This window comes from Crocodylus siamensis, chromosome 12 (genome assembly GCF_052110815.1).
Source record: "Crocodylus siamensis isolate JL-2025a chromosome 12, ASM5211081v1, whole genome shotgun sequence".
Lineage (NCBI taxonomy): Eukaryota > Metazoa > Chordata > Crocodylia > Crocodylidae > Crocodylus > Crocodylus siamensis.
The window spans coordinates 17259732-17283404 of NC_143406.1; the positions used below are offsets into that span (position 1 = coordinate 17259732).

The 23673-nt window shown below is 60.4% G+C and overlaps 3 protein-coding genes across 4 annotated transcripts in view; 1 reads left to right on the forward strand and 2 right to left on the reverse strand.

Moving 5' to 3' along the window:
* Window positions 1–1451: 1451 nt before the first annotated feature.
* Window positions 1452–3288, reverse strand: LOC149854711 (uncharacterized). The gene is made up of 4 exons (XM_090023975.1): window positions 2276–3288; window positions 2091–2186; window positions 1917–2001; window positions 1452–1841 (listed from the first exon to the last, which is right to left on the reverse strand). Exons 1-4 carry the CDS (start codon window positions 3269–3271, stop codon window positions 1588–1590), a joined length of 1431 nt encoding a protein of 476 aa, XP_089880101.1. The 5' UTR covers window positions 3272–3288; the 3' UTR covers window positions 1452–1587.
* Window positions 3289–3304: 16 nt separating this feature from the next.
* Window positions 3305–23449, reverse strand: LOC149854712 (uncharacterized). The gene is made up of 4 exons (XM_090024683.1): window positions 23337–23449; window positions 21631–21714; window positions 7683–9861; window positions 3305–3383 (listed from the first exon to the last, which is right to left on the reverse strand). Exons 1-3 carry the CDS (start codon window positions 23447–23449, stop codon window positions 7752–7754), a joined length of 2307 nt encoding a protein of 768 aa, XP_089880809.1. The 3' UTR covers window positions 3305–3383; window positions 7683–7751.
* The window catches only part of ESPN (espin), a 44112-nt gene continuing 29622 nt past the window's right edge, over window positions 9184–23673 (forward strand). The window contains exons 1-4 of one of the 2 annotated variants that reach the window (XM_090023971.1): window positions 9184–9746; window positions 12268–12461; window positions 22852–23038; window positions 23339–23521. In XM_090023971.1, the coding sequence (XP_089880097.1) occupies window positions 9450–9746; window positions 12268–12461; window positions 22852–23038; window positions 23339–23521 (861 nt within the window). In that variant the 5' untranslated portion in view covers window positions 9184–9449. The remainder of the gene's footprint in view (window positions 9747–12267; window positions 12462–22851; window positions 23039–23338; window positions 23522–23673) is intronic. The other variant, XM_090023972.1, reaches the window with a different exon arrangement.

Genomic DNA, 23673 nt, shown 5'->3' on the forward strand with positions numbered 1-23673 from the left:
AGCCCCAGATGTAAGGGCCATGTACTGTTTGTGATGCTGTGGTCTCTCCAAAGCCCCCCCACCCACCCACACGCAGGGGTCCCAGTCCCCAGCTTAGGCAGCTTCCCACCAACTGGAAAACATCTGAGCCCTGAATAGAACTTGGCTCTCCCTCCCCGGGAACGCTTGGACTGGATGGAGTATCCACATCCTTTGCCCCTCCTTGGATCCTGGCCTTCAAGGCCAGAGGGTGCATCCAGTTTGTCCCAATCCACCCCCTCACTCCCAAGATCTGCAGGCCTATCTTCCCTGCACCCGTGCATGTGGGGGGCCACTCCCCATCAGAAGGGTACCCCAATGTCCCCATCATGACAGTAGTGGGCTCATGTAGCCTGGGCCTCTGGGAGGCTGTGTGGGCTGGATACCACCCCCACAGGAACCTCAGGAGCAGAGGTAGCTCCAAGCCCACAGCAGGCTCCAGTTTGCCAGCCTGAATGGCCAGTGACAAGACAAGACATGATCTCAGGAGTGCAACATTACGTGTGATGGCAGAGCATTGCATAAGGGCAGAGCTTGTGCCACAGCATGTCAGGGCTGAGCCCAGGCTGAAAGAGAACTGCCAAGCACTGAAACAAATGATATAGGTGCCATTGCCCCTAAGCATCTCCTTCTAGATCCCCCCCAGGGCATTGCAGGGGAGCCTTGTGACCAGTGCCTGTCACATCTGGACCAGGGCAGGCCCATAGGTGCCAACTTTTATTTTTGCTGGGAGCAGGGGGGAAGGCCTAAGTTGATGGATATGTGGAAAGCTTAATGCACTTCAGGTGAAAGGCCTCTTCCCAGGGAGGCCAAGGCCCTTGGGTCCCCACGTACTTGGCAGATGCCTTCACCTGGGCCAGTGCTGCCAGCAACTCCCTGTGTTCCCACCCCAGCCCTGACTGGAGAAGCACAGGCTGGCATTGGCAGCCCAGCAGGGCTAAGAGACAGAGCCACTAGAGGCCCTGCTAGTGAGGCCTGTGGCAGGACAGCCCAGTCGGGAGGCCAGGAGCAGGGACTCCTGAACCACAAGAAATCTGCAGAAGCGTTACAGCAAAAAACCTGGACTTTAATAATACCATGGACAGAGCACCCCGGCGGTAAGGGGCATTCTCCAGCCCTTCCAGCGAGAAGCGCCTGAGCCAGCGGGGGGCTTGCGGAAGGGATGAGCCCCCGTGGTTCCCCCGGAGCCTCCCAGGCCTCGTGCTCGCTGCCCGCGGCGCTCAGCTCAGCTCCGCCTTCGCAGGCTCGTTCCCAGTCCCGGCCGCGGTGGGCAGCTGCACTTGCCGGGGCTCCAGCCTGTCTCCTCGGGCGACCACAGCGCGCAGAGGGGGGCCCCTCGGCCACCCCCGCGGCTCTGCAGCGCGGCCTCCTGCTGCTCCCGGCCCCGCCTCCGCCGGCTCGGGGCAGGAGCGAGCGGAAAGCGTCGCCCCCGCGCCGAGTCAAGAGAGCGGCCCTCGGCCCGGCCCGGCCTGGCCCGGCCTCCGCCGGCGCGCTCGCGGCCCGGCTCGGCTCGGCTCGGCTCGGCTCCCACGCGGCCCGGCCCGGGAGCACTGGACGGCGCGCGCGGCGCTACCACGGCCGCCAGAGCCCCGCGGCCGCCGCCTGCGAGCAGGGCCTCGCCCGCCCCGCGCCGCCCCCGGCCGCGCCCAGCGGCACGGCGCGCGGGGGGCCCGGCTGGCCGCCCGCGGGCTCGGCGCCGGCTCGCTGCAGGTGCTCGAGCAGGCGGCGCCCGGCGTCCCGGTCCAGGAGGCGGCCCTTGGCCAGCAGGCCGGCGAGGCGCGCCAGGCAGGCGCGGTAGCCCTCCCGGTAGCCCTCGGCGGGGTCTGCGGAGAGACAGGCGGGTGGGCGCGGGCCGGGACAGACGCCCGTCGGCGGCCGGGGCGGGCCGGGGCACTCACCGGGTCCGGGCGCGGGGAGCTCCTGGAGGAACCGCACGGTCATCTCCAGGATGTCCGCCTTCTCCAGCTTGGAGTAGCGCGAGCTCTGCGAGAAGCAGGCGGTCAGGGCGGTCGCGCCGGCGCCGGCGCCGGGCACCGGGCAGAGCGGGGCGGGGCGGGGCGGGGCGCACTCACGTCCTTGCCGACGAGCGGCAGGATGAGGGTCTTCAGCTGGTTGAGGCTCTCGTTGATGCGGGCTCTTCTGCGCTTCTCCATCAGCGGCTTCAGGGTCTGCGGGCACAAGGGCGCGGGTCAGGCGGGGGCAGGCAGGTGCCCGGGGGCCGCTGGCGGGCCGGGCCGGGCCGGGGGTCCCCGCTCACCTTGCGCTGCTCGACGGCGTCCCCGGCTCTGCAGTGCGCGCCGGGCTGGGGGCGGCAGGGCGCGGCGCTGTGCGGGGACATGGTGCCGCGGCCCCGCCGCTCCCGCTCCCCACGACCGGTGCCGCTGGAGGCGGAATCGCGGCCCCGATGCAGCTCCCGCCTCTTAAGTAGCTGCCTCTGAGGGCGCCGCCCCGCGGCTTGGCTGCACCGGCTGCGGAGTGGAGCGGGCGCCCGGGGCAGGGCCGGGCCGGGCCGGGCCCGCCAGGCGCAGCCCCGTCTGCCCCGTCTTGGCCCGGGGCAGGGCCGCGATGCTGCGGGGCGGGGCGGGGCAGCGACCCGGGGCCTTCTTGCCCCGCGCAGAGGGCCGGTGCGGGGCGGAAGTGTGGAAGGGCCTCGCGGCCCGTCAGGACGTGCGGGAGTCAGGCCGCAGGGTGCTGCCCGGCGGGCCCTGCCCTCCCCTCCCGCCGCGCTACCGCTTGGGGCAGCGCCCGGGAGCCTCCTGCGGGGGCCGGGGCCTGGATTAGCCCGCCAGGCCCTCCCCGCCGCGCTGTCCCGGGCTTGCCGGCGCGCGCCGGGGCTCCGCCTCCTCCCGGTCGGACGATCCGGATCCGCCGCGCCGGGGAGCCGGTGCCCCGGGGCAGCGCCGCGGGTTCCGCGCCGTGGGGACGCGGGAGCGGCGCCGGGCCGCAGGGCATGCGGGGGGGCGCTGTCCAGGTCGGCCGCCCGCGGTAGCCTGCCGCGTCTGGCCGCGCCGCCGCTGTCCCGCCGGGATGGAGACTGCAGCTCAGGCCCGGCGCAGGCCCCGCTGCTCCGGCGCCGCCCGGGCCAGGGCTGTGGCCGCGGCGGGGCGCACGGGCCCGGCCCCCAGCGCCCGGGCCGGAGACGCGGGCGCGCCAGGGAGAGGGGAGGGCTCGGGCCGCCGCGGGGAGCCGGGCTGGGCTCTCGCAGTGGCCAGCGGGACCGCCGGGCACTGAGCTGCCCCCGTCTGCAGGGCATGCAGCCCCACGCCGGGATCTAGATATACCTTCGCTTGCTGCTCTGGCCTTCTGCGCCGCGGTGCTACTCAGCTGTCAAGCAGCTGCAGGGCTCGCCACAGAGGTGTCTGCACCTGGACACAGATCCATGGGATGCTCACGTGTAGGGATGAGGCAGAAGAGCCTCAGCGGCCACCTGAACCCACCCGCCCGGGGAGGCAGTTCCAGGCCCTGCCTCCGTGCAGAAACGGCTTCCTAGTAGCAGGGGGGGGAGGTTTGCCCTGAGCGATGTTGTGATAGCAGCAGCACCAGGCCAATCCCTGGATGCTTGTGTGAAGGAGCCGCTACAGACGTCCTGGCTTAACGTGTTGCCTGGAGGAGGGGTTGCACCCTGCATTGGTCCCAAGAGCTCTGGAGCCAGGACTGCCAACGAGGTGAATCTCACCTAAGTGAGCACGCCCCCATCTCCTGCCCTGTTTGCTCCAGGACTCAGCAAGCCCTGAGGAGCCCACCCCATATGTATTCATTACTGCAGCCTCGCTTAGACTATTTTTGGGAGGAGGAAGCTGTACCATTGGAGCATGAGGCACTGATGGGCACCTCGCACTGGTCACAGAAGCCCCACTGACTCCTGAGCCGATGGCTGCAAGGCTCTCTCACCTTTGGGGCTGTCCTGTCCCTGTCTGCAAGGCCCATCCCCCTGGCTCACCAGCCTTGCTCAGGTGAAGGGCTTGCAAGAGGCAGGGCCAGGGCAGGAGTGAAGGGCCTTGTGTTCATCTCCCCCTATTTTGGCTCTCAGTAGGAGGTCTCCCCTGCAGTCCTCTGCTCTGGTCTGTCATCTTTCCAGCAGCCAGAACCTCCCCTGATCACTCATGTACAACTTCCATGATGGGAGCACTCAGAGCTCCAGGCAGAGCTCAGTATCCCATGCTCCAGCCACTGCACAGCCAGGAGCCTGCCCTGAGGACCATGCAGTCCGAGGAGATGTCAAGAGCTGTTTGTGAGTGCAGCAAAGAGGGTGAGTGCTGGTTAGGTGAACCAAGCCTGCAAAGGACTGCAGCATGCTGGCTGCCCGCTCTCTGTCAGAATGGTCTCCCTGGCACCTGACCGGCCACCTGCATAATCAGCTACCTCTACACAGGTGCATTTTCATATGAATTCCCCAGAAGTCACTCCCTTGCTCTCTGCCTGCACCCACGAAGCCTTTGTGCACTCAGATGAAGCCCACTGCCTCTGGTTCAGGGGTGGCAAGCTACCAGTCCAGTTTTGCCTGGGCATGGCCCGGGTGCTCCAGCTGCATCCCAGGCAGCAGATTAGAGCATGGCTTTCAAGGCCCAGACTCAAGACTCTGGAGTCAGGTGATTGTCTTGCACCCTCCAACTTACCTAGAAAGGTACTAACTTACTGTTGGTAGCTTTCTAGCTCTAGCAGCTTGAAAATGCAGTCCCAGTAAAAAATGCAGTAAATACAGCAACATCTGCCTGAGTCTGCAAGGAGCCAGAGTCAACAGTTCCAGGGGGGGCAAACATGGGCCCAGCCCTGGATAACTGACAGCAGTGGCTGCAGGCAGCCTAACCAGAGTCCAGCAGAGGGGAAGGCTCTCCTGTGTCACCAGAACAGAGACATCTGCCTGAGCCTGCACACAGCAGGGAACTGCTCCAGAGTGACTAGAAAAAGCAACTTCTACCTGACTGCACAGTGAGCTGGGGCAGGGGCCTCCGAGAAGGGAATCAGTTGCAGGGAACTGCATATAGGCTCTGACTGCAGCCTCAACGCACCTCCCTGCCCAAGAATTGCCTCTCCCTCCCTCTCTGGCTTGCTGACAGGAATGGGCTGCTGCAGCCTGAACTCCAACCCGGACTGGAGTTCCGACTGCAGCTGGCGTTCAGCAGGGCACCTAGGAGGAGGAGGCGGCAACATTAAAGGGGTTTACCCAAGCTGCTTCCCTGAAGAGTGTTCGTCAGGTAAAGCCAGCAGCAGAAGCTGTCCAGGATTGATCTTTACCTCCATGGCTCAGACTGTCTTGCTGACTCTCCTTCGTGACAGCGATAGGCTCTGAGAACAATCAGGCCTCAAAGACCAACACGAGGTAAAGCTCTGAGCCAGTGACTTGCCAAAGCCAAGTGCTGGTTAGTGCTACAGGTTGCAGGTGTTTGTGCAGTTGTGGAGGACTGTTAGCAGCGCAGTCTCTGGGCTGCTGTAATAGATACCATACTTCTCTGCCAAAGTGCAGCCTGGTGGATGTAGCAGTGGGATACTCTGAGACACCAGAAAGGCACATGCCACTGAGTGCCCATCTGCTCCCACAGCTACCTCACCAAGAGACAGACATGCCAGTCTCCTGGAGACAGCCCAGGCAGGGGCTTCAGGGAGGAGAGAGCCAGCTTGCCTGAGAACACAGGCTCTTCCCCTGGAGCGGGGTGCTTGCTGACTGGGTGGTGCTGGAAGGGCACCAGTCCAGGTACAGACTAGAGGATGATACGGTGGGGACTGAGAAGATATCTCTCTGCACTTGGTGTGGCCAAAGTGCTGCTCCCCAGTATCAAGGGGCAGGGACCTCAACTGGACAGATGGATGGGCAGGTACAGCCTGTGCCCTGAAGGGAAGACATGCCAGGAACTCCACAGAGCCCTCTAAGGACTCACCCACCACTAATGGTGGCTGGAAACAGCCACAGGAACCTGATTCCTCTCAGGGCAGGGCAGGGCAGGCCTGATTTGCTGCAAATGGCTGCGTTCACTCTGAGGTCACAAAGGTTGGAGTAAAGACGGGCAGCAAGACAGCCCTGTGTCCCCATCCCCGCCTGGCTGTCGCAGGCCCTGCTCCTGCAGCTGGCAGGCGTTCAGTGCCGCCTGGTGGCTAAAATGTGGAAAGGTCTCTGCCCCACAGCGGCTTGGCCTGGGCGGCAGGGCTGCAGCCCTGCGCCTGTGCGGCGGTGACAGGCGTGAGTTGCCATCACAAGCAAGGGGGGCAGGCACATGCTGGAGCCAGGACTCAGGGCCTCTGCAGAGACAAGCCTCGGGAAGGACTGCAGGTAGGCAAGGCAAGAAGGCCAGGCAGTGGAAAGATCTGGCTGGGAATTCAGTCTTCCCTGCTGCTCTGCAACACAGCTTTAATGTCAGGCCTCCTGGAAGACAGCGTGATCAGAGGGGCCTGGCCTGCCGCGTTTGTTCCGCGTGACATTCAGGCTGGGCACAGACTCTCAGGAGCCAGCCTCCTGACGGTGCAGCACACCCTGGGCTGGACCTGGTAAATGCTTGGGAAGAACCCCTGCTTCAGTGCACCTGGACATGGGCTCTGTGTTGCCAGCTCAGCAAAGAGGCACTCAGAAAAGGCTGCATGGAGGAGCCCTTAAGTCAGGCATAGCCCAGGACTCTGCTCTCTACCAGTCCCAGCCAAATGCTGCCTGTCCCGGGCAGGTGCTGATCATCACCTTTGTGCAGCTTCCAGCCAAGCTGCTGCTGCTCTCCCTCCCTGGTGCCCATGGGCAGTGCCACCAGTGTCCTCTCCCTCCTGTGTGGGGCCTTGGCCATGGCCTGCACCCTAGCATCACTCTGTGTGGACTGCTGGCAGGTAACGTGCTCTTCATTGCCCTTAATGCTGCTTTTGGGAGGGAAGGTTCACAGGGCTACTGAGAGTTGCATACTGAAGGGCAGCATGGGCCAAGGATTCAGACAGGCAGTGTCCTGATATGAAACCCTGCACCTGGGGGCCCAGCTTCAGGTTCTCAGCCCCAAAAGGGTTGCCCACCCGAAGGTCTCTAGTGCCCATGTGGCCATCACCATGACTCCCAGCACCTCTCATTCCCTAGAGAGGCTGAGGGCGAGGCTTGTCAGGCCTGTCTGTGGGAGCATTGACCCTGTCCAGCAGTGCCCAGGCCCAGGGGGAGGCAGGACCTCAGCAGAGCCCAGGGCAGGCAAAGTGCTCAGAGCGGCTGCCCAAGCCGGACTGCGGGCGCGGGGCTGCAGAGGAGAGGCCGCGCGGGGAACCAGCCAGCTCTCACCACTGCCTCTCCCAGATCAACAGTAAAGGCTCGGTGGTGCTGAGCGTGCGGTGCCGGGGCCTCTGGGGAGAGTGCATCTGGGACAAGCTTGTAAGGATCTGGACCTGCGACGTATTCGGCTCCTACCTGAACCCCTACCGAGGTACGGCAGAGAGGGGGCAGGCCGCCTGGGAGCTGGTGCGGGTCTGGCGGGCGGCAGCCGGAGATGCGCCGACCCGCGAGCAGCGCCCCGACCCCGGCCCCCGCTCCAGCGCAGGCGCACGCGGCGGCGACCTCCAGCCGGCCTGTCCCCGCGGGCGGCCCCGCACGCCGCCCGCTCCCGCCAGTCCCAGGCCCGCGCGTGGGCCGGCCGCAGCCTCGCGCGGGGACACGCGGGGCCCGGGGCGCTCACGGCTCGTCGCTCCCCAGGCGCAGCTGCCGTGGTCCTCACCAGGGCGCTGCTGATCGCGTCCGGCCTCGCCAGCGCCGCCGCCTTCCCCTGCCTGCTCCTGGGCTCCGACTACTTCGGCTGCTGCCCGAGCCCCGGCGCCAAGCGCCTCTGCCTCCGCCTGGCCACGGGGCTCGGCTTCCTCGCGGGTACGCGCGGCGGCGCGGGGAGGAGCCCGGGCACATCCCGCCCGCGGGGGGGGATGCAGGGCGGACACGCGTGATAGCACCCCCTGCCCACTGCAAACGCCCGCGCCCGCGAGAACAGCCCCCCGCCCCCGTGGTAACACCACCCGAGCCGGGCTGAGGCGCCTCGCGGGCCTGCGGCGCAGCTGTGGCCGGAGCGGGCAGGACACTGCTCGGTTTGTCGCGGGATGGCAGCGGAGAAGGAAGATAGATGCTCGCCTGGGCAAAGAGCCGGTCCCTCTCCCGCTTGCTCCCCGCCGCCTGTGCAGGGGGCAGCGGGGTCTGCTCCTCGCCTTCCGAGGGGCGGCCGGGCCGGGCGCTCACGCAGCGCTGCTTGCTTGCAGGCCTGCCGTCCTCGGCGGGCTCGGCGCGGTGCTGCGCGTAGTGTACTCCCGGCACCAGCACGAGGTAGGGCGCGTGGCCATGGGTGCAGGCCAGCTGGCCGGGGCCGCCGGGGGGGCGCGGGCCCACCCGCCAGCTCACGCGCGGGATCCCCGCCGGGCGCCCGGACAAACCGCCAGGACCGTGGCCGTGCTCTGCGTCCCCGCAGGTGTCTCCCCGGATCCCCGGCCTCGAGCTCGGCTCCTCGCTGTGGCTGGCGGCGGGCGCGGGCGCGCTGTCCTGCCGCCGGGCCCGGCGCGGGAGGGAGCCCCGCGCGGCCGCCGCAGGGGAGGGGGCCGACGCCGGGCGCCCCTCTGCCGGCGGCGCCTACGTGTGACCGGCCCGGCCCGGCCCGAGGGCGCCGGCCCCTTGCCCGGGCTCTTGAGCCCGCCGGCTGCTGCCGCCTTTCCCCGGGCGTCCGGCTCCCCCGGCGCGGGACGCGGAGCCCCGGCCCCGCAGCGGCGGGCGGGGGGCGAGCAGGACAGCGGCGGTCGCCGCAGCGGAGCGCTCCTCGGGGCAGGGGCAGCGCCCGAGACAGGTCCCGGGCCGGGGCCAGGCCCATTCCCGAGTTGAGCTGCCCCGGCCGCGGGGAGTTGAGCTCGCCGCCGCCTCCTGGCTCGGGGCCTCGCCGCGCGCTGTGCTGCTGCCGGCTCCGCACGCCGGGCTCCGGGGGCGCGGAGGCCGCCTGTCTCGGGGGCCGGAGCTTGCCCGGCCGCGGGACACGGCCAGCTCGCCCCGGCCGGCTCGGGGGTGCCGGCCCGGCCCCGGCGGCTGTGCGGAGCCGCGAGCACCGCGCTGCCCCGCCCGGCGCGCTTAACCCCTTCCTGCCCGGGGCGGCGGGGCGGGGCGGGGCGGACGCGGCGGGCGGCTCCTGCCCCTGCCCGGGGGCACACGAGGGGAAGGAGGAGCTGGCGGGGGCGGGCCGAGCCGACCTGCAGCCGCCTCCTGGCTGCTCCGGCCCAGACCGGGGGCGCTGCGGGCGCCGACGGGACTTCGCCCGGGGCCGCCAGCGCCGAGGCCGGGCTATGCCGCGCCGCGCGCCGCTCGGGGCCGCGCAGCCGCAGCCCGCCTGACCGCGGAGCGAGGGCAGCGGCCGCCGGGGGCGCCGGTCCCGCTCCAGGTGCCCGGGCGGCAGCGCTCCCCGGGGCGGGCGCGGCCCATGGCGCCCCGCGGCCGCTGAGCGGCGGCCCCCGCCGGCGGCGGGATGGCGGCGCTGGAGCGCGCGCTGCTCGCGGCCCGCCAGGGCGACGTGGACGCGCTGCGGGCGCTGCGGGCCGAGGGGCTGCTGCGGCCCGGGCTCCGGGACCCGCTCGGCGCCTCGCCCGCGCACCACGCCGCCCGCGCCGGCAAGCTCAACTGCCTGCGCTACCTGGTGGAGGAGGCGGCGCTGCGCGGCGACGCCCGCGCCCGCAACGGGGCCACGGCGGCGCACGACGCGGCCGCCACCGGCAACCTGGCCTGTCTGCAGTGGCTGCTCGCCCAGGGAGGCTGCGGAGTTCAGGTGGGCGGCGCGTGGGCCCCGCGTGACGGCCCCACGGCGTGGTCGGGGTGGCCGCTCCGCGCGGGCGCCCCGGGGGAGGCGGGTCCTGGGCCTCGGCGGCCCCCGCCGGTCTCTTCTGCCTAACGCGGGGGTGGCTCAACGGGCGCTGTCTGTGGTCCTGGCCCCCTACCCGAGTCCGGGACCACTGGGCCCGCTCCGCATCCTGCTCCGGGCAAGCCCCGGGTTTAGGCCCCCCGGGGTGTTGTTCTGTTTCTGCGGCCCGAGGACAGTGGGTCCCTGCCCATCCTGCCCTGCCCAGCCCAGGGTCCCAACTGAGAGGGAGCTGGAGCCCTTTGCTCCCAGGGTGCTGGCCCAGGGAGAGGGGGCTAGCGCAGGCCTGGACTTTCTGCAGCCCAGGGGGCTGTAAATGCAAAGCTTTGGTTCACACGGGGCTCAGGGGCAGTCAGGAGAGAGGAAAGGGCTGGAGCCTGCTGTGGGGGGGGGAAGCTTTTGCAGGCAGGTAACAGTTGCCCCTGCAGAGCGGTCACTGAGGCAGAAATCCCTCAAGCCCCGGGGCTTCCTCCTGTCCCCAGGGGATTGGCAGTGCAGCTGGAGACCCCTGTTCTCTGCCTCTCTGTTACCCCAGGTCAGCAATGTGTGAACATGCAGCCAAGGACTGGGTGGGTCGGTGGGTGGGTTGGGTAGGTGGGTGTGAGTGAGTGAGGGAGGTGGCATCAGAGCAGGGACTCCAGCCAGCACCTGAAACAGTGTCCCGGGGGCAGGGGAAGGAGCACAAGGGGCTGCAGCAGTGTTTACAAGGGGTGTCTTGGCCCCAGCCTTGGTTCAGGTGGCACGTGCAATAGGCTGGGTCCTAAGACACTACCCAGCTTGCCCCAAGATGCTATCCAGCCTGGCCGGGCCCCTGTGCAGCTTGCAATACCAGGCAGCGTAGATCTGACTGGCTCCAGTTCAGCTTTCATTCCATATCTTGTGCATGTACATGCTACTGGCTTCAGTGGATGTTTGCCTGAGTCAGGACCTTGGGTTTGGCCCGAGTGTACGCAAAAATAAAATACATGAAGGTAGGGTCCCCTCTGGAGCGCTGTCCTAACAGTACCAGATGCGTGGTTGCTAAGGCTGGGGGTTTGGCAAAGGTCTGTTGCAGCTCTGCTTGGTCACGAGGTCCAAGTTCAGTGGTCAAATTAAATGCTTGCCTCTGGGCTGTGGAAGATGGCTGGACAAGTTATTTTTGCATGGCCCAGACATCACTCAGCTTTGCTGAAGGCAAAGCCAGCCAGACAAGATTACGCTTGCACTTCTTAACACACTTCTGGAGATGCCAGGCGACAGCGTAACTGGTGTCCAGCCTCCATGCCCCTGCTTTGGGAGTGGGAATGGGACTGTTCATAGCTTATGCAACCAACACCGGTGGGTTAGGGTTAAGCAGCCTCCAGGTGTAACTGAGAGGTGGAACCACGTGATGTTCTTGTGACTTGCAAAGAGGGAGGAAGGGGAGATGTTGGAGCAGAGAAGGCAGGCCCAGAACTGCGAGGAGCCACCTTGGGTAAGCTCCACTAGCTTGTTCATTTTGCCTTGAGCACAGCTGAATAAGATGAGTGTGTGGGATCCATGTGGCTCAGGGCTGAAGGCCTGGCCTCATGTGCTCCCACCATTCTGGCCACGCAGTGAAAAGCCAGCTTCCTCTGTGCATGAGCAACGGGGCAGTGGGATCCCATACCCGCTAATCGGCCTGTCTGAGCCTGGGAAGAACAAGTCATTGCCCAGCCGTGATGCAGGAAGTATGTTACAGAGAGGACTGGCCCAGTCCCCAGCCAGCTCATCTTAGATGGCATAGGTTCCTGGGATAGGCAGCAAGTGTCAGTGGGGGAACATGTGTTCCCTTACAGTGCAAAAGAGCAAGGCTTTCCACGGGCTTTTGGTTGATGAGTGACTTTCGCTTTCACACGGGCGTGCTTCCACACACACAACAGCTCGGCCCTCCACAGCTAGGTCCTAGTCACACCCTCTGTGCTTGTGGCTGAGGTGGTGGCACAAAGCCACAGGGCAACTTCCCCCTCCAGCACATCCCTGTGCTGGAGGAACTGGCAGGAGCCCCACCCACCCAGCACCGTAGCCATAGTGATGCAGAGGGGCTGAAGCAGGGCTGAGCCTCCAGTCATTACTTCCCATGCAGTGGGTCAGGGCTGTGGGCCCAGACGGCCTCACAACAGTGAGTGGGATCTTTCCCTTTGCTGCCTCTGCACCAGCTGCTGGCTGCTTTGCCCTGTGCTGCTATGGCATCTCTCCATCCTTCCCTTCTCCTATTGAGTATCTCCCCTGAGGCTTCCCTTCCCGCCTGCATGTGGGCTGCTGAGAGCTTTTGTCCATCCACTGTTTATAGGCAGCACCAGCCTAGTCTTACAGCCTCCAGTACCCTGCCCCACACATCCCAAAAGGGTGTGGGCCCAGCTGCATGTGCCCACATGCACTGTGTCCCTTCAGCAGGATGGGGCCCTAACTGCCTCCTGTTCACTACCTGCAGGACACAGACAGTTCTGGTGCCACTGTCCTGCACCTTGCAGCCCGCTTTGGTCACCACGAAGTAATAGACTGGCTGCTGCGCTTTGGAGGCAGCAACACCCTGGCAGCCACAGACACAGGAGCCTTGCCTGTTCACTATGCTGCAGCCAAAGGAGACTTCCCTTCACTGCGACTTCTCCTGGGACACTCTCCAAGGTAAGAGGAATTCCCTTCTTGTGTGTATGTGTGTGTGTGTGTTTCCAGGGGCCGGGAGTGGGGGGAGTACGGTATTCATTCTTTGTTCTTTTGTGTTTGTTGCCTGGGATAGGATAGCTAGGGGGACTTGGTCATTCTGGTCTTCAGTTTATACATAACAGAGGTGGCCCCAGACTACAAGCTGCAGTTTCCACATGGCTAAAAGCCTCTCACAATTTTGTATATTCGCCCTCCAGCCTTGTAGCATTGTTGATTTGCTGAGCAATGGCTGCAGTTTCTTAGAAAGCTCCAAGTGTGCTGAGTAGACTTCCCTTTTTGCACTTTACCTCCTTCCTGCTGCTGTCTGAGTGCAAGGAAAGCATGCCAGGGGCTTTCCCGCATAGTGGTGAGTTCTTAGTATTTGCTTTGAGAATCTCATCTCGCAGGCCTTAGCTGTGGCTTTGTTGAAGCAGGGGCGTTGTTGCTGAAGCAGGTGGGAAACTCGAGCTAACAAAGGAGGGCCACCCGTATGATTAGGGGCCTGGAGGATAGGCGCTATGAGGAGAGACTCCAGGATCCAGGCCTATTCAGTCTGAGTAAGAGAAGACTGAGAGGCGACTTGATAGGCATCTACAAGTACATTAGGGGCAAGCATCAAGATCTAGGGGAGCAATTCTTCAGGAAGGCACCTCAAGGGAGGATGAGGGCCAATGGGCACAAGCTAATTGGAGGAAAATTTAGGCTGAACATAAGAAAAAACTTTTTTCTGTAAGGGTTACCAGAATCTGGAACACACTGCCAGCAGAGGTGGTGCAGTCACCATCCTTGGATCTGTTCAAGATGAGGCTGGATAAGTATCTTGTTGAGCTTGTTTGAGCCCAATAACTTCTTGCCCCTGGCAGGGGACTGGACTTGATCTTGCAGGTTCTTCATTCTACGATTCTGTGACATGGTTGTGAATGGCCAATGGGAAGGCAGAACCAATTTGCACCTGTAAATATTGACTTGAGGTTGTTAGCTATCGTTTGGCCCCTAGAAATTGGTTGTCTGTGCACCATAATGCAGGAGGTTCTAGCTGTAGGAGCTGGTTGTTTGCCTCCTGGCACCTGCCACCAAAGTTGTGCTTGTACAAACTGGGTACAAAACACTTCCAAAGTCGCATCCTCTAGATGGGGGCTTGAGAAAGGAGATAGGCCCAGTGCATGGTTGGCATCAGTTCATTACCATCCTGCCCACTTGGTTTTCCTTGCTGTTTTAATTTTCAAGTGATACGCAGACTCTTCAAATTACTTGCTGAACCAAACCCAATCACTTGCTGGCCCCAGCCCTGGGCCTTGTCAATGAGTAGCTTTATTTAGGGGGTGGGTTTTCTGGGGAGAACAAAGTTGCTTTCCTGCCCATGCCTCTGCAGTGCTAGCAGAGTGGGGCAGCCCATATCACTTCCATAGCACACCTCAGGGATGCAGCCTGCGGAGGCTGCTGTCAACCCGGCTCTCATTTGTAACACCAGCACTTTCTCCTGCTATGACAGCTTTATCACAGCAGGGAAGCAAGTGCCTGCTCTCCATTATCTTGGCAACAAAGGGGGCAAGGCTGCGCATTAACTCCTGATGGAAATATGGCTCCCTGTTGCAGCCAGTGCTGATGAGGGTTTGTTCATGGGGCTCTTGGAGCTGGTGATAACACAGCCACTTTTGTCTGAGCTGTTGTTATGTAAATCACTCAGCCTGCCTACTGGAGAGACAGGGCTGCTCAAACATGCACAGAGATGCCCATGCCCACTTGGTTGCAGCACGGCAGGATCACTGGCTCATAAGGGGGCCATGCACCCCCAGGCCTCCACTTTTGGCCCAGGATGCCAGCCAGAAGCCAGACTACATTCCTTGCTGGCACCAGCCCCCTTAGCTCCATAGAGTCATGCCCACATCTATGGGTGGCATTCCCCTGTGGGCAGACAGCCCAAGGCCCAAAAAGACATGCATTCCCCATGAGCCTCAGGGTTTAATACTCACCTCAGTGATTACAATGCTTAAGACAGCCATCCCGAACGGACAGGGAGAACTGCCCTCTGAGCAGCCTCCAAGTTCAGGGTGGGATGCACTGAGACCCCTGCCTAGCCTACTGGGGAGGTGGGTGCCTAGGCCAGACCTATAGCAAGGAACAGGTATAATGTCATCAGGGGTGAGGGAAGCAGGTCAATTAAACCTGGGGAGCTATACCCAGCAGATTACCAAGCTCTAAGCTGCTTTCCATGATGGGCTGCAGGACAGGGTTATTAATAACCCTCATGGTAATCAGTGTCCCACGTACACATTATATTGTCCTAGGAAGAGCCAGGAAGCCCCCATAATCTGAGCAAATGGACAAGGAAGAGAAGAAGCCAAATGGTTGATAGGAATGGTGTTATGGGCACTCAGCACTGTGTCTGTGGCCACAAGCCTCTCCTTCAGCCACAGCACCTCACATCAGGCAGCCCCCAGGCCACAGGAAGAGCAAAGCCAACTGTGTCCAATTAGCTCTAGCCTGACCTGCAAATACAAACCCTGTTGCTTGCAGTAAGGCACTTACCAAATGTGCTAGAGATGGAGACCACCAGTGGCTAAACTCACCAGTTTTCCCAGGCCTATTTGGGGGTTTTGGCTGGACCTGGCTCAGCCATTTGATGCCCCAGGCTGGCTCCTTGCAGAAAAAGCAGAGCTCACTCAAAGGCTGGCTGGCTGGGAGGCTGAGGTGGCAACCCCCAGCACCAAGTGAGGCTGGAGCATGCACAGACGTCAGGTGCACAGAGCGGCTTCCTGTGTTAATCCAGGGGAGAGGCCAGGCAGTGTGGGCAGGTATAGCATGGAGGCAGTGCTAAGGGTGCTTGGCTGCACAGCACCCAGCCATCACCCAGGCCCAGCACCTGGGTCATTCCCAGCCCAGCTGTTATGATGACAGGTGCTTTGGAAATACAAATAGAGATCAACAGATGTTGAGTTTATTGCTGGGTCATTCTGGTACCATCTTCTCTCTAGTGGTTGAAGTTCGGAGGAGGTGGGGAGGATAGTCTCATCCTGTCCCCCATACTCCTGCTCCCAGGCCACCCCATCCTGCAGCCTCTTTTCTGTGAGTTTTTGTGTCCTGCTTCTCTTAGCATCAGCTGACTGCTGTCAATGGGCTCACGTGTGAGTTTTCAGAGTTCCCTGATTTCTGGAGAGATACTTTTAGGGGGTTACTCTCTCAGGGATTGGGTGTGAAACAGCCCACAGCTACTGGTTAGCTGAGGCCTTGACCAGCAAGAGGTGTTACGCATAGTATAGGGCCTGATCTTTTTTTTTTTCAGTGTGTATGTGTGTGTGTGTGTGTGTGTGTGTGTACACACATATAGTTATATATATACACATCTTCTATCATAAACTTTCCATTGCATCCTTAAACCACATTAAGAAATCCGTATACTTGTTACAATAAACACACCTGCGCCCTAACCCGCTGCCATTCCCTAACCCAATCATAGTTCTTTAGTCCAAGTCTCACATTGGGGTTTATACCCTCAGTTCATTTATAATCCTTGTTGCTGTCACTTCCGCTGCAGCTTATTCTGATGCTGTCTTCCTCGCTATCTCCAGGTCCAGTTGCGTCACTGTTCTCTTCATTCTCCCTGACATTTTTTTTTTTTAAATAATGTATGTGTGTGTGTGTGTGTGTGTGTGTGTAGCTATATCTATCTATATAGATAGACAGACAGATAGATAACTACATATATATAGTTATATATATACATCTTCTATCATAAACTTTCCATCGTGCCCTTAAACCACATCAAGAAACCCATGCAAACACGCACCTGTTACAATAAACACACCTGCTCCCTTGCACCCCCACTTGCTCCCCTTCCCTAACCCAATTGCAGTCCCTTAGTCCAAGCTGTGATTTGGGGTTTATAGTCTCAGTTCATTCCCTTTCCTTGTCACTGTCAATGTTACAGTCACTTCCATTGCTGCCTGATCTGCAGTGCTAGCGACAGAACCTGGCCTGTGACCTGCAGCCTGCTGGCCTCTCAAGGCCCCTCCTGCTCCCTGCCCCCTCCTGCTGCTCTGAGCACCAGGGCTGTGGTGAGGGAGTGGAAAATACATAAAGGGATGCTAGAGAGTATTGGAGTCTAATAATTAGACAAGGCCCAGGCAGGGCTTCTGGCATCAGAGTCCCATGGCTACTTTAGTTCTGCTGGCTGATAGAGAATGCATGATGCTGCTTTGAGGCAAGGGAACATAACCAAAGGTTCCTCTCTTCATCATGAACATGAACATTCCCGTTCCACCTCATGCACTGCAGGTGGGGGCTGAAGGGCAGATGTCATAACACAAGGGTTTTACCTTCGCTGCTCTCACACAAGTACGGTTCTTTATTGTCCAGGCACCTCAGACCCCTGGTTTACAATCCTAACCCATGACTGCAGTTGCCCCAGTGATTCCTGTCCCTGTGCCTCTGCTGTATATTTGCATAACTACAAAACAGCCTCAATGGCATGCAGCCCTTGGAGCAGCCATGGACTGGTCAACTGTGGTCATACACACCTGTTCTTGCTCACACAGAGCAGGCATGCTTGCAAGCCATGGACTGGGGAGAGAAGCTGTTGCTCATGCCTTGAGCTGGCCAGTCCATAGTTTCTGTCATAGTGCTCCAGTCAGTGTCCCCATGGGCTGGAAGTGGCGCTACCAGGGACTCGCCTGCATACTTGGGCTTGCATGAGGATACCACCAAGCAGACTTTGCAGCAGAGCCCTTCTCCACCCCCCACAAAGGATGAAGGGTTAATGCTCAGGCCACAGGGAAGCATGCACAGAGGAAGGGGCAAACTGGAAAAAGAGACAAGCGCTGCAGAGTGACTTCAGTGCAGGGTGGCTGTTGCAAACAAAGCTCACACCTCGCATGCTGGAAGCATGTAACAGCTCAATACTCCTTGCCAGCTGGGGGGTGGGGGGGCAGGGTTAGTTTAGCTGCAGGATACCCAGCAAAGCCTACATGAGTGAGAGGACAGAAACCCTGCTGAGCTCTGGGAAGAGCTCTCCTGGACCCCCAGCCAATGAGCCCAGCAGAGAATGGGACCTGGAATTTTGCTAAGCAGGCTTTTAATTAAACTACATCTGAGTCACAGCCCTGACAGTTTAATTTTATGCGTCTCCTGCAGTTACTTTTGCTGTGCTCACCTACCCTCTTTAGTTAAGAAATCCCATGAATTATTTACTCCTGGGTAAGATCTCTCTGTTCACAGAACCTCCTGCTTGCTGCATGAGGCGGGCTCCATTTCAGCCCTTTGAAATTCTATCTCTGATCCTGCAGGTACCAGCTACCTGGCAGTATATGGCTACTGCAGCATTAGTTCAACTTTGAAGTGCAAGTGAGAGTGTGTGTGTGTGTGTGGGGGCGGGGGGAGAAGGTGGCAAAAATAACTGGGTTAAACTAAAAGATCTGGTTGCAAAGCCTTAAAATGTAGGCAATGCTAGAAAGCAGGCTGCCAGTTTTAGGAGATAGTTATAGGCCCCTCTCATCTGGGGTTCCCCATACATTCTCCTACCCACTTCAGTTTGTTCCTCTGCTTCTCATGCTTTTTGCCTTGTGTTGCATCCCTGTTTCTCACCCCTTGGTGTGCAGGGTGAGCGCTTGCCACTTCTCCTTCAGGCTACATGGGTGCTGGGAGGGAAAGTGCTGGCAGCTCAGGCAAATGAGCTTCCCTACTTCCTGGCTATTGTCCCATGGAAGCTGAGCTGTGCGGGCTTAGGAAAACTGCCTGCACAGGATGCAGCCCCTAACAGTGAGTAAGCCCTGCCCCAGTGCAACACCTTTCCAACTCTCCCATGCTCAAGTGCAGCATTCTTGCCTGCATGTAGCCTCCACAGTGCAACATGTTCCAGGTTTATTCCTTACCTTTGTACAAAAACCATGCACAAAAACCTTGTGAACAGGGCCATAGCAGCTTCTGGCAACCAAGGGGCGCTGCCACAGGAGGAGCCCGGGCCATGGCTTCGTGGGGAACACGCACATGCAATCTGGCTTGCATGGAACAGTGGTGTAAGGATGGAGTACACTCACTGCAGGCCAGGTTGTGGCTGCACTCCCACAGGTCTGAGCCAAGCACGTGCAGATAGGGCTGTCCAGCCTCTGCATTTGGCTGGACTAGGGGTGTTCCCCAGGACAGCGCAAGGTGCCACTCAGACCACAAGGTATTAAATACATAACAGCTTTCTTCTGGTCTCCAGGGCTTGCGCTGAGTGCCTTTGCTAGGGATCCTGGCATCTCCTCCACCTGTCCCATTGCACAGGACGAAGCCTGTGCAACAGGGACCAGGTTACTGGCCACTGTGAGCTCTGGCTGGCTGGCTTCCCTGTGCTTGGTCCAGGTGCCTGTGTGCTGGAGAACCAGGCACTGCAGAATTCTGCAGCCAGCTACTCACATGGCATTGGCCAGTTCCCCATGGTGTTTATGTAGCATCCATCCCTGAGGGTCCTGCCACTGAGCAAACCTCCAGTCCGTTTAGGCCTAGACATGGGCCAAAGGTTCCCCCTGTCTCTACTGGATCCCTTCCCTGTCCCTGGAACCCCCCTGCAAAGCTGGTCCTTGTGCAGATCATGACACATCAAGAGCCACTCACTGCAGCCAACAGGTGGGTACCGGCCAAAGTGGCATGGAAGTAACCTTGCCTATCCAGCCACTAGACCGCATCTCGAACCTCCACAGCCACCTCTTATCCACATGCTGTGGCCAGGCCTGCAGACTGTATTAAACCTTAGTGGCTAAATTAATGTAATTGGCATTATGGACAGCAGTGGCCTAGGGCTGACAGGCTGATGGACGCCAGCCACTGGAGGCTCCATCTGGGCAAGGCTGAGGACATTCTCTGCAGCACTCCTAATACTGCCCCTAATCTGCATCTCTTAAACCCGATCACTGCCACAGGCTTTGCCTTATTAATTCTTAATCAGCTTGGCGAATGGCAATCAATGGTAACCAGTGCCGTTTTCCATCCTGCATTGTTTGTTGGGATTGCTATGGCAACCAGTGGCAGCCAACCTCTAGTCAGCTAGTCTGGGGAAACTAATACAGACACACAGGAGGCAGGGCTCTTGCTCCGCATCCCTGCAGCCAGTTGGTCTGGTGAGGCAGGAGGGTGTAGGGGGACCATTGCAAAGTCTGCTGCCAGGCCAAAGGATAAACAGTGATCCTCTTCAGGAGAACTCAGTGCAAACTCCCTGCCTTCCCTTGCAACTTCCTGTCCGTCTGTCTCGCCAATAGTTTCCTTCTCTTTCTGCAGCTGCCCTTTCCCTAGCTCCATGCAGTTTCCCTGGCACCAAAGCTGAGATTCCAGCTAGCAATAGGCTAGAGGAATGCAGACCCTAGGCTCCAGGGCCAGGGGTGATGGCAGGACAAGGGGCACAGCCTGAGCTGAGAGAAAGTGTGAAGCCAAATCTCAGCAAAGTGCAGGGAGGAAGTTGAGTTCCTGGGGAGCTGTAGGCTGAGCCACAGCGTAAGTCTAGCTCCACAGACCCAGTGTGGGTTGGTCCCTGCCCTGTCTGGGCACTACAGTCTCAGACACTCTCCCCTGGCAGTTACAACCATGTCAGCTCTGGCTGGAGGCAGCACCACCACCCGTGGGCCCTAGGGCTGAGAACATGGTGCATGTCCAAGTTAAGAGAGGCAGATCAGGGCCAGACACTGCATGGCAGCCAGGAGGGCTTCCAGCACTTCTGCCCTTCCCACTTACTGCTGGGGTGAGTGCCTGGGGCAGGCAAGAATCCCCTCAGCTGCAGATGCCCTTAATCCTGGGATGCTCCCTAGCTCTGCACACTTGAGTCTCAAGCTATGGTCCATAGGCAGCAGTAGCCTTCAGTGGGGAGGCCTCAGTTCTTTGACATGCACCTGCCTGTCCCACCATGCTGCAAGCCCCTTTGCTGGTGGGACAGTGCTAACCCCACCACTTGCTTGGGTCTTGGCCCCACCACTGTCACCAACTGCAGTGACAGGCAGCATTGTCCTTGTGCCTTTGGTGCTATCTGAGCCCCAACACAATAGAGCAGATCTGGGGAGTGATGATTTAAGGGGGCCCACTGAGCTTGGGAGAAGGGACAGGCTGTAAATTGTGTAGCAATAGCAAGCTTCAGCTGCTGGCATGTCCCCAACGGGGTGTGGAGATATAGCTTATCAGGATGGCAGCAGGCCCAAGGGCTAGAAGTGAGAGCAGCTTCAACCTGTAAGGGAGCATGCTGATGTGGCAGAAGGAGGGCATCATGGAGGGGTACAGCTGTACAGCCATGTCTCCACCACAGCGCTCAAGCACAGGGGCTGGGTCCAGCAGCCCCTGGACCTGAGCAGTACATTAATTTACATACTTACCCAAAGCTCCTTGCAGAAGTCCCCCTCAGCTCCCTCGGTCACTAGCAGTGCCTGCTCCCAGCCCTCTCCAGCTCGCATGGCTGCATTGCTTGCACTCCAGCCGCAGGAGCACTGTGGAGCTTAGTCCCAGATGGAGCCTGTGGTGCTTGGCAGTGCTCCACAACCTGGCTAGGGTCTGTGGCCTGTTAAGCTGAGGCAGCAGGACTGTTTGATTCCCAGGCCTGGTTCCACTGTCACTGCCACTGTCTACCACAGGCATACCCCCTCCAGATGCCAGCAGTGAGAGGTCTGGGCCCAGGCTTTCCCTGACCAGGGTGAACCCACAATCCAGGGTCCATGGGGTAGCTCTGAAGGGCTTGTACCAGCCAGGTATAACAGACAGCCCAGACCCCTCCAGTTAGCGCCAGCAGCTGGTGCAGAGACCGCTGGGGCCAGTCCTGAGGCCCCACCATCTGGCCCAGCACTTTGCCCACATGGCGGGCGGGGGGGGGGGGAATCCCACATCTCCAAGCTGCCTTACTGAAATTGATTAACAACCCATTGCCTTGTTCTGGAGTTGGAAAACCACTTATTATGAGCTTAAATATACAACCATTCCTGTAATTAGCAGGTAATCAAGTCAAGTGCTATTATCTGTTCTACAATTACCAGGCAGAGGCTGACACATACAAGGCCAGGGGTCCCTCCTTGCCCCGGGCCTCCAGCCCCACTGTTGGGTCTGGGTACTCCCTGCCTCCACTTTCAAGCTGGGCACTGGGGCAGCCCCCAGCTGCAGTGCCCATGGCACAGCTGTTCCAGCACAGTGCTCAGGTCTCACTTACGTGGTCTGGTACCTGATTGCTAAAGCACTAGGCAGAGGCAGCTCTGAGAGCAGGTGAGCAGCAGGCACTGGGGTGTGGGGTGGTCTGCAAGGAGAGAAAGGCTGGGGCTGTCAGCATCTCAGAATTGACAGGATCAATTATTAAGGGACTGGGACATATTTGAGAATGGCCTGGAGTGTTTATTGCTCTTTCAGAATGAAATATTAAACCATCTTATATAGGGTGGGCCCAAAGCAGAAGGAGCAGGAGCTGAGTGCATCTGGCTGTCTGAGAAGCTCAGCCCCAGGGCTGAGTTGTGCTTGGTGGGGCTCAGCTGAGCCCCAGGAATTTCAGCACCAAGGACTTGGCCTTGAGTTCTTTGCTGCTCTGTATTGCATGGCCTCTTTGGTGCTGGAAAACGGGTCTGTCTGCCCTGTGTCCCAGCCAATGAACCCACAGAGCCCAAGGGGGGCTGTGAGGGCAGGCCTGGCTCCTTGTCTGTATTACCTACTTAACTGCCTTCAGTAGGCAGGCCCTGCCTTCATACCTCCAGGCTCAGACCCCTCACCAGGCCCCAGCTGCCCCACTCCTGCTGTACCAGGCAGGCCTCCTGCTTCATGCAAACACCCCTTCCTTTTTATCTCTTCTCTTGTCTCCAGTGAGCAGGGCCTGCTGCCACCTCCCTGTGTTTATTGGTGCCTAAGCTGCTTATTGAACAATGCTGCGAAATGGCAGCGTCCAAAGGCAGCCAGAGGGAGGGAGGAGATTAGCCTAAGTGCCCTGATTAACTGTGACCTGCTGCAGAGTGTGTGACCAAGCAGGGAGTGTGTTGAGTGCTGGGGGAGCAGAGCAGGGTGGAGAGGCACTCCATGAGGTTGTCCCAGTGGTAATTAGCACCCATACCCTGCAGGGCCCAGGGGTGCTCAACAGTGCTGAGCTGATCCCATGCCCCACCCAGCACCATGGCTCTTGTTTAGCTCTGTGATGGGATGGGCAGGAATGTCCCTTATCACCCAAAGCACACTCCACGCTGCCTGAGCTGAAGAGGCCATCCCACAAGCTGGCAGCTGTAGGAGGCTCTTACTCTAGGTAGCTGGTCATGAGGAGGTACCTGGCATGCTGCACTGGTGCACTGTGCACAGGGGCTTGCCAGCATGACTGGTTGAGGTGGACCAGGTAGGGGGGAAGGGCAATGCAGGGTGCCAGACAACCCACTGCCAGCCTGCCCTGCTCTCATTGCAGCACAGTTGGTGCACAGACCAAGAATGGTGCCACACCCCTCTACCTAGCCTGCCAGGAAGGCCACCTGGAGACTGTTCAGTACTTGGTGAAGGACTGCGCGGCTGATCCCCACACACGCGCCAATGATGGGATGACCCCCCTGCATGCCGCCGCCCAGATGGGCCACAACACGGTCATCGTCTGGCTGGTGAGTGCCCACCTAGACAGCACAGGCTGTGGGGCTGGCTGGTGGAAAAGTGCACTGAGGTCTGGACACCAGCCTCCCACTTCTGAGTGTCCCCTGAGGGCTAGGCTTTAGGAGGGATGGGACCTTTGGTCTGACTGTGGGCAGGCTCCTATTCAGGGAGTCTTATGGAGAATGAGGGGAAGCTCCTGGGGCTTGGCTGTCCCTGAGACTAGTGCGTCTGTGGGGGGCTTGCTGTGTTACCCACCCAGACAGTCCCAAGCCACTCACCCTCTCCCCTGCCTGCCCTCTGGCCTTTCACAGATGAGCTTCACGGACATCAGCCTCTCGGAGCAGGATGACGATGGTGCCACTGCCATGCACTTCGCGGCCAGCCGTGGCCATGCCAAAGTGCTGAGCTGGCTCCTGCTGCATGGGGGCGAGATCTGCACCGACGCCTGGGGTGGCACGCCCTTGCATGATGCAGCTGAGAATGGGGAGCTGGAGGTCAGCAGGGCAGGGGTGGGGGCACAGCCATGCTGGGAGATGGGGACAGGCCTGTCCTAACAGCACCTGGGCTCTGGAGGGCACAAGGGCCTGCATCAGGGTTGAAGGTGGGGGGGGGTCTTCAGGGAAAAGCCCGTGGCAGGGCAGGGGTG

Excerpts from the sequence above, each read along its gene's own strand:
- LOC149854711 (XM_090023975.1), bottom strand. The coding sequence starts at position 3,271 with ATGCCCTGCAGACGGGGGCAGCTCAGTGCCCGGCGGTCCCGCTGGCCA. Across the intron at positions 2,187-2,275 it reads ACGCCGTCGAGCAGCGCAAG|ACCCTGAAGCCGCTGATGGA; the intron begins GTGAGCGGGGAC and ends TTGTGCCCGCAG. Across the intron at positions 1,842-1,916 it reads GCTCCCCGCGCCCGGACCCG|ACCCCGCCGAGGGCTACCGG; the intron begins GTGAGTGCCCCG and ends GTCTCTCCGCAG.
- LOC149854712 (XM_090024683.1), bottom strand. The coding sequence starts at position 23,449 with ATGCAGCAGGAGCCAGCTCAGCACTTTGGCATGGCCACGGCTGGCCGC. Across the intron at positions 21,715-23,336 it reads GATGTCCGTGAAGCTCATCT|ACCACCCCACACCCCAGTGC; the intron begins GTGAAAGGCCAG and ends CTCTCCTTGCAG. Across the intron at positions 9,862-21,630 it reads GCAATCAGGTACCAGACCAC|AAGAGACCGGCGGGGGCCGC; the intron begins GTAAGTGAGACC and ends CGCGTTAGGCAG.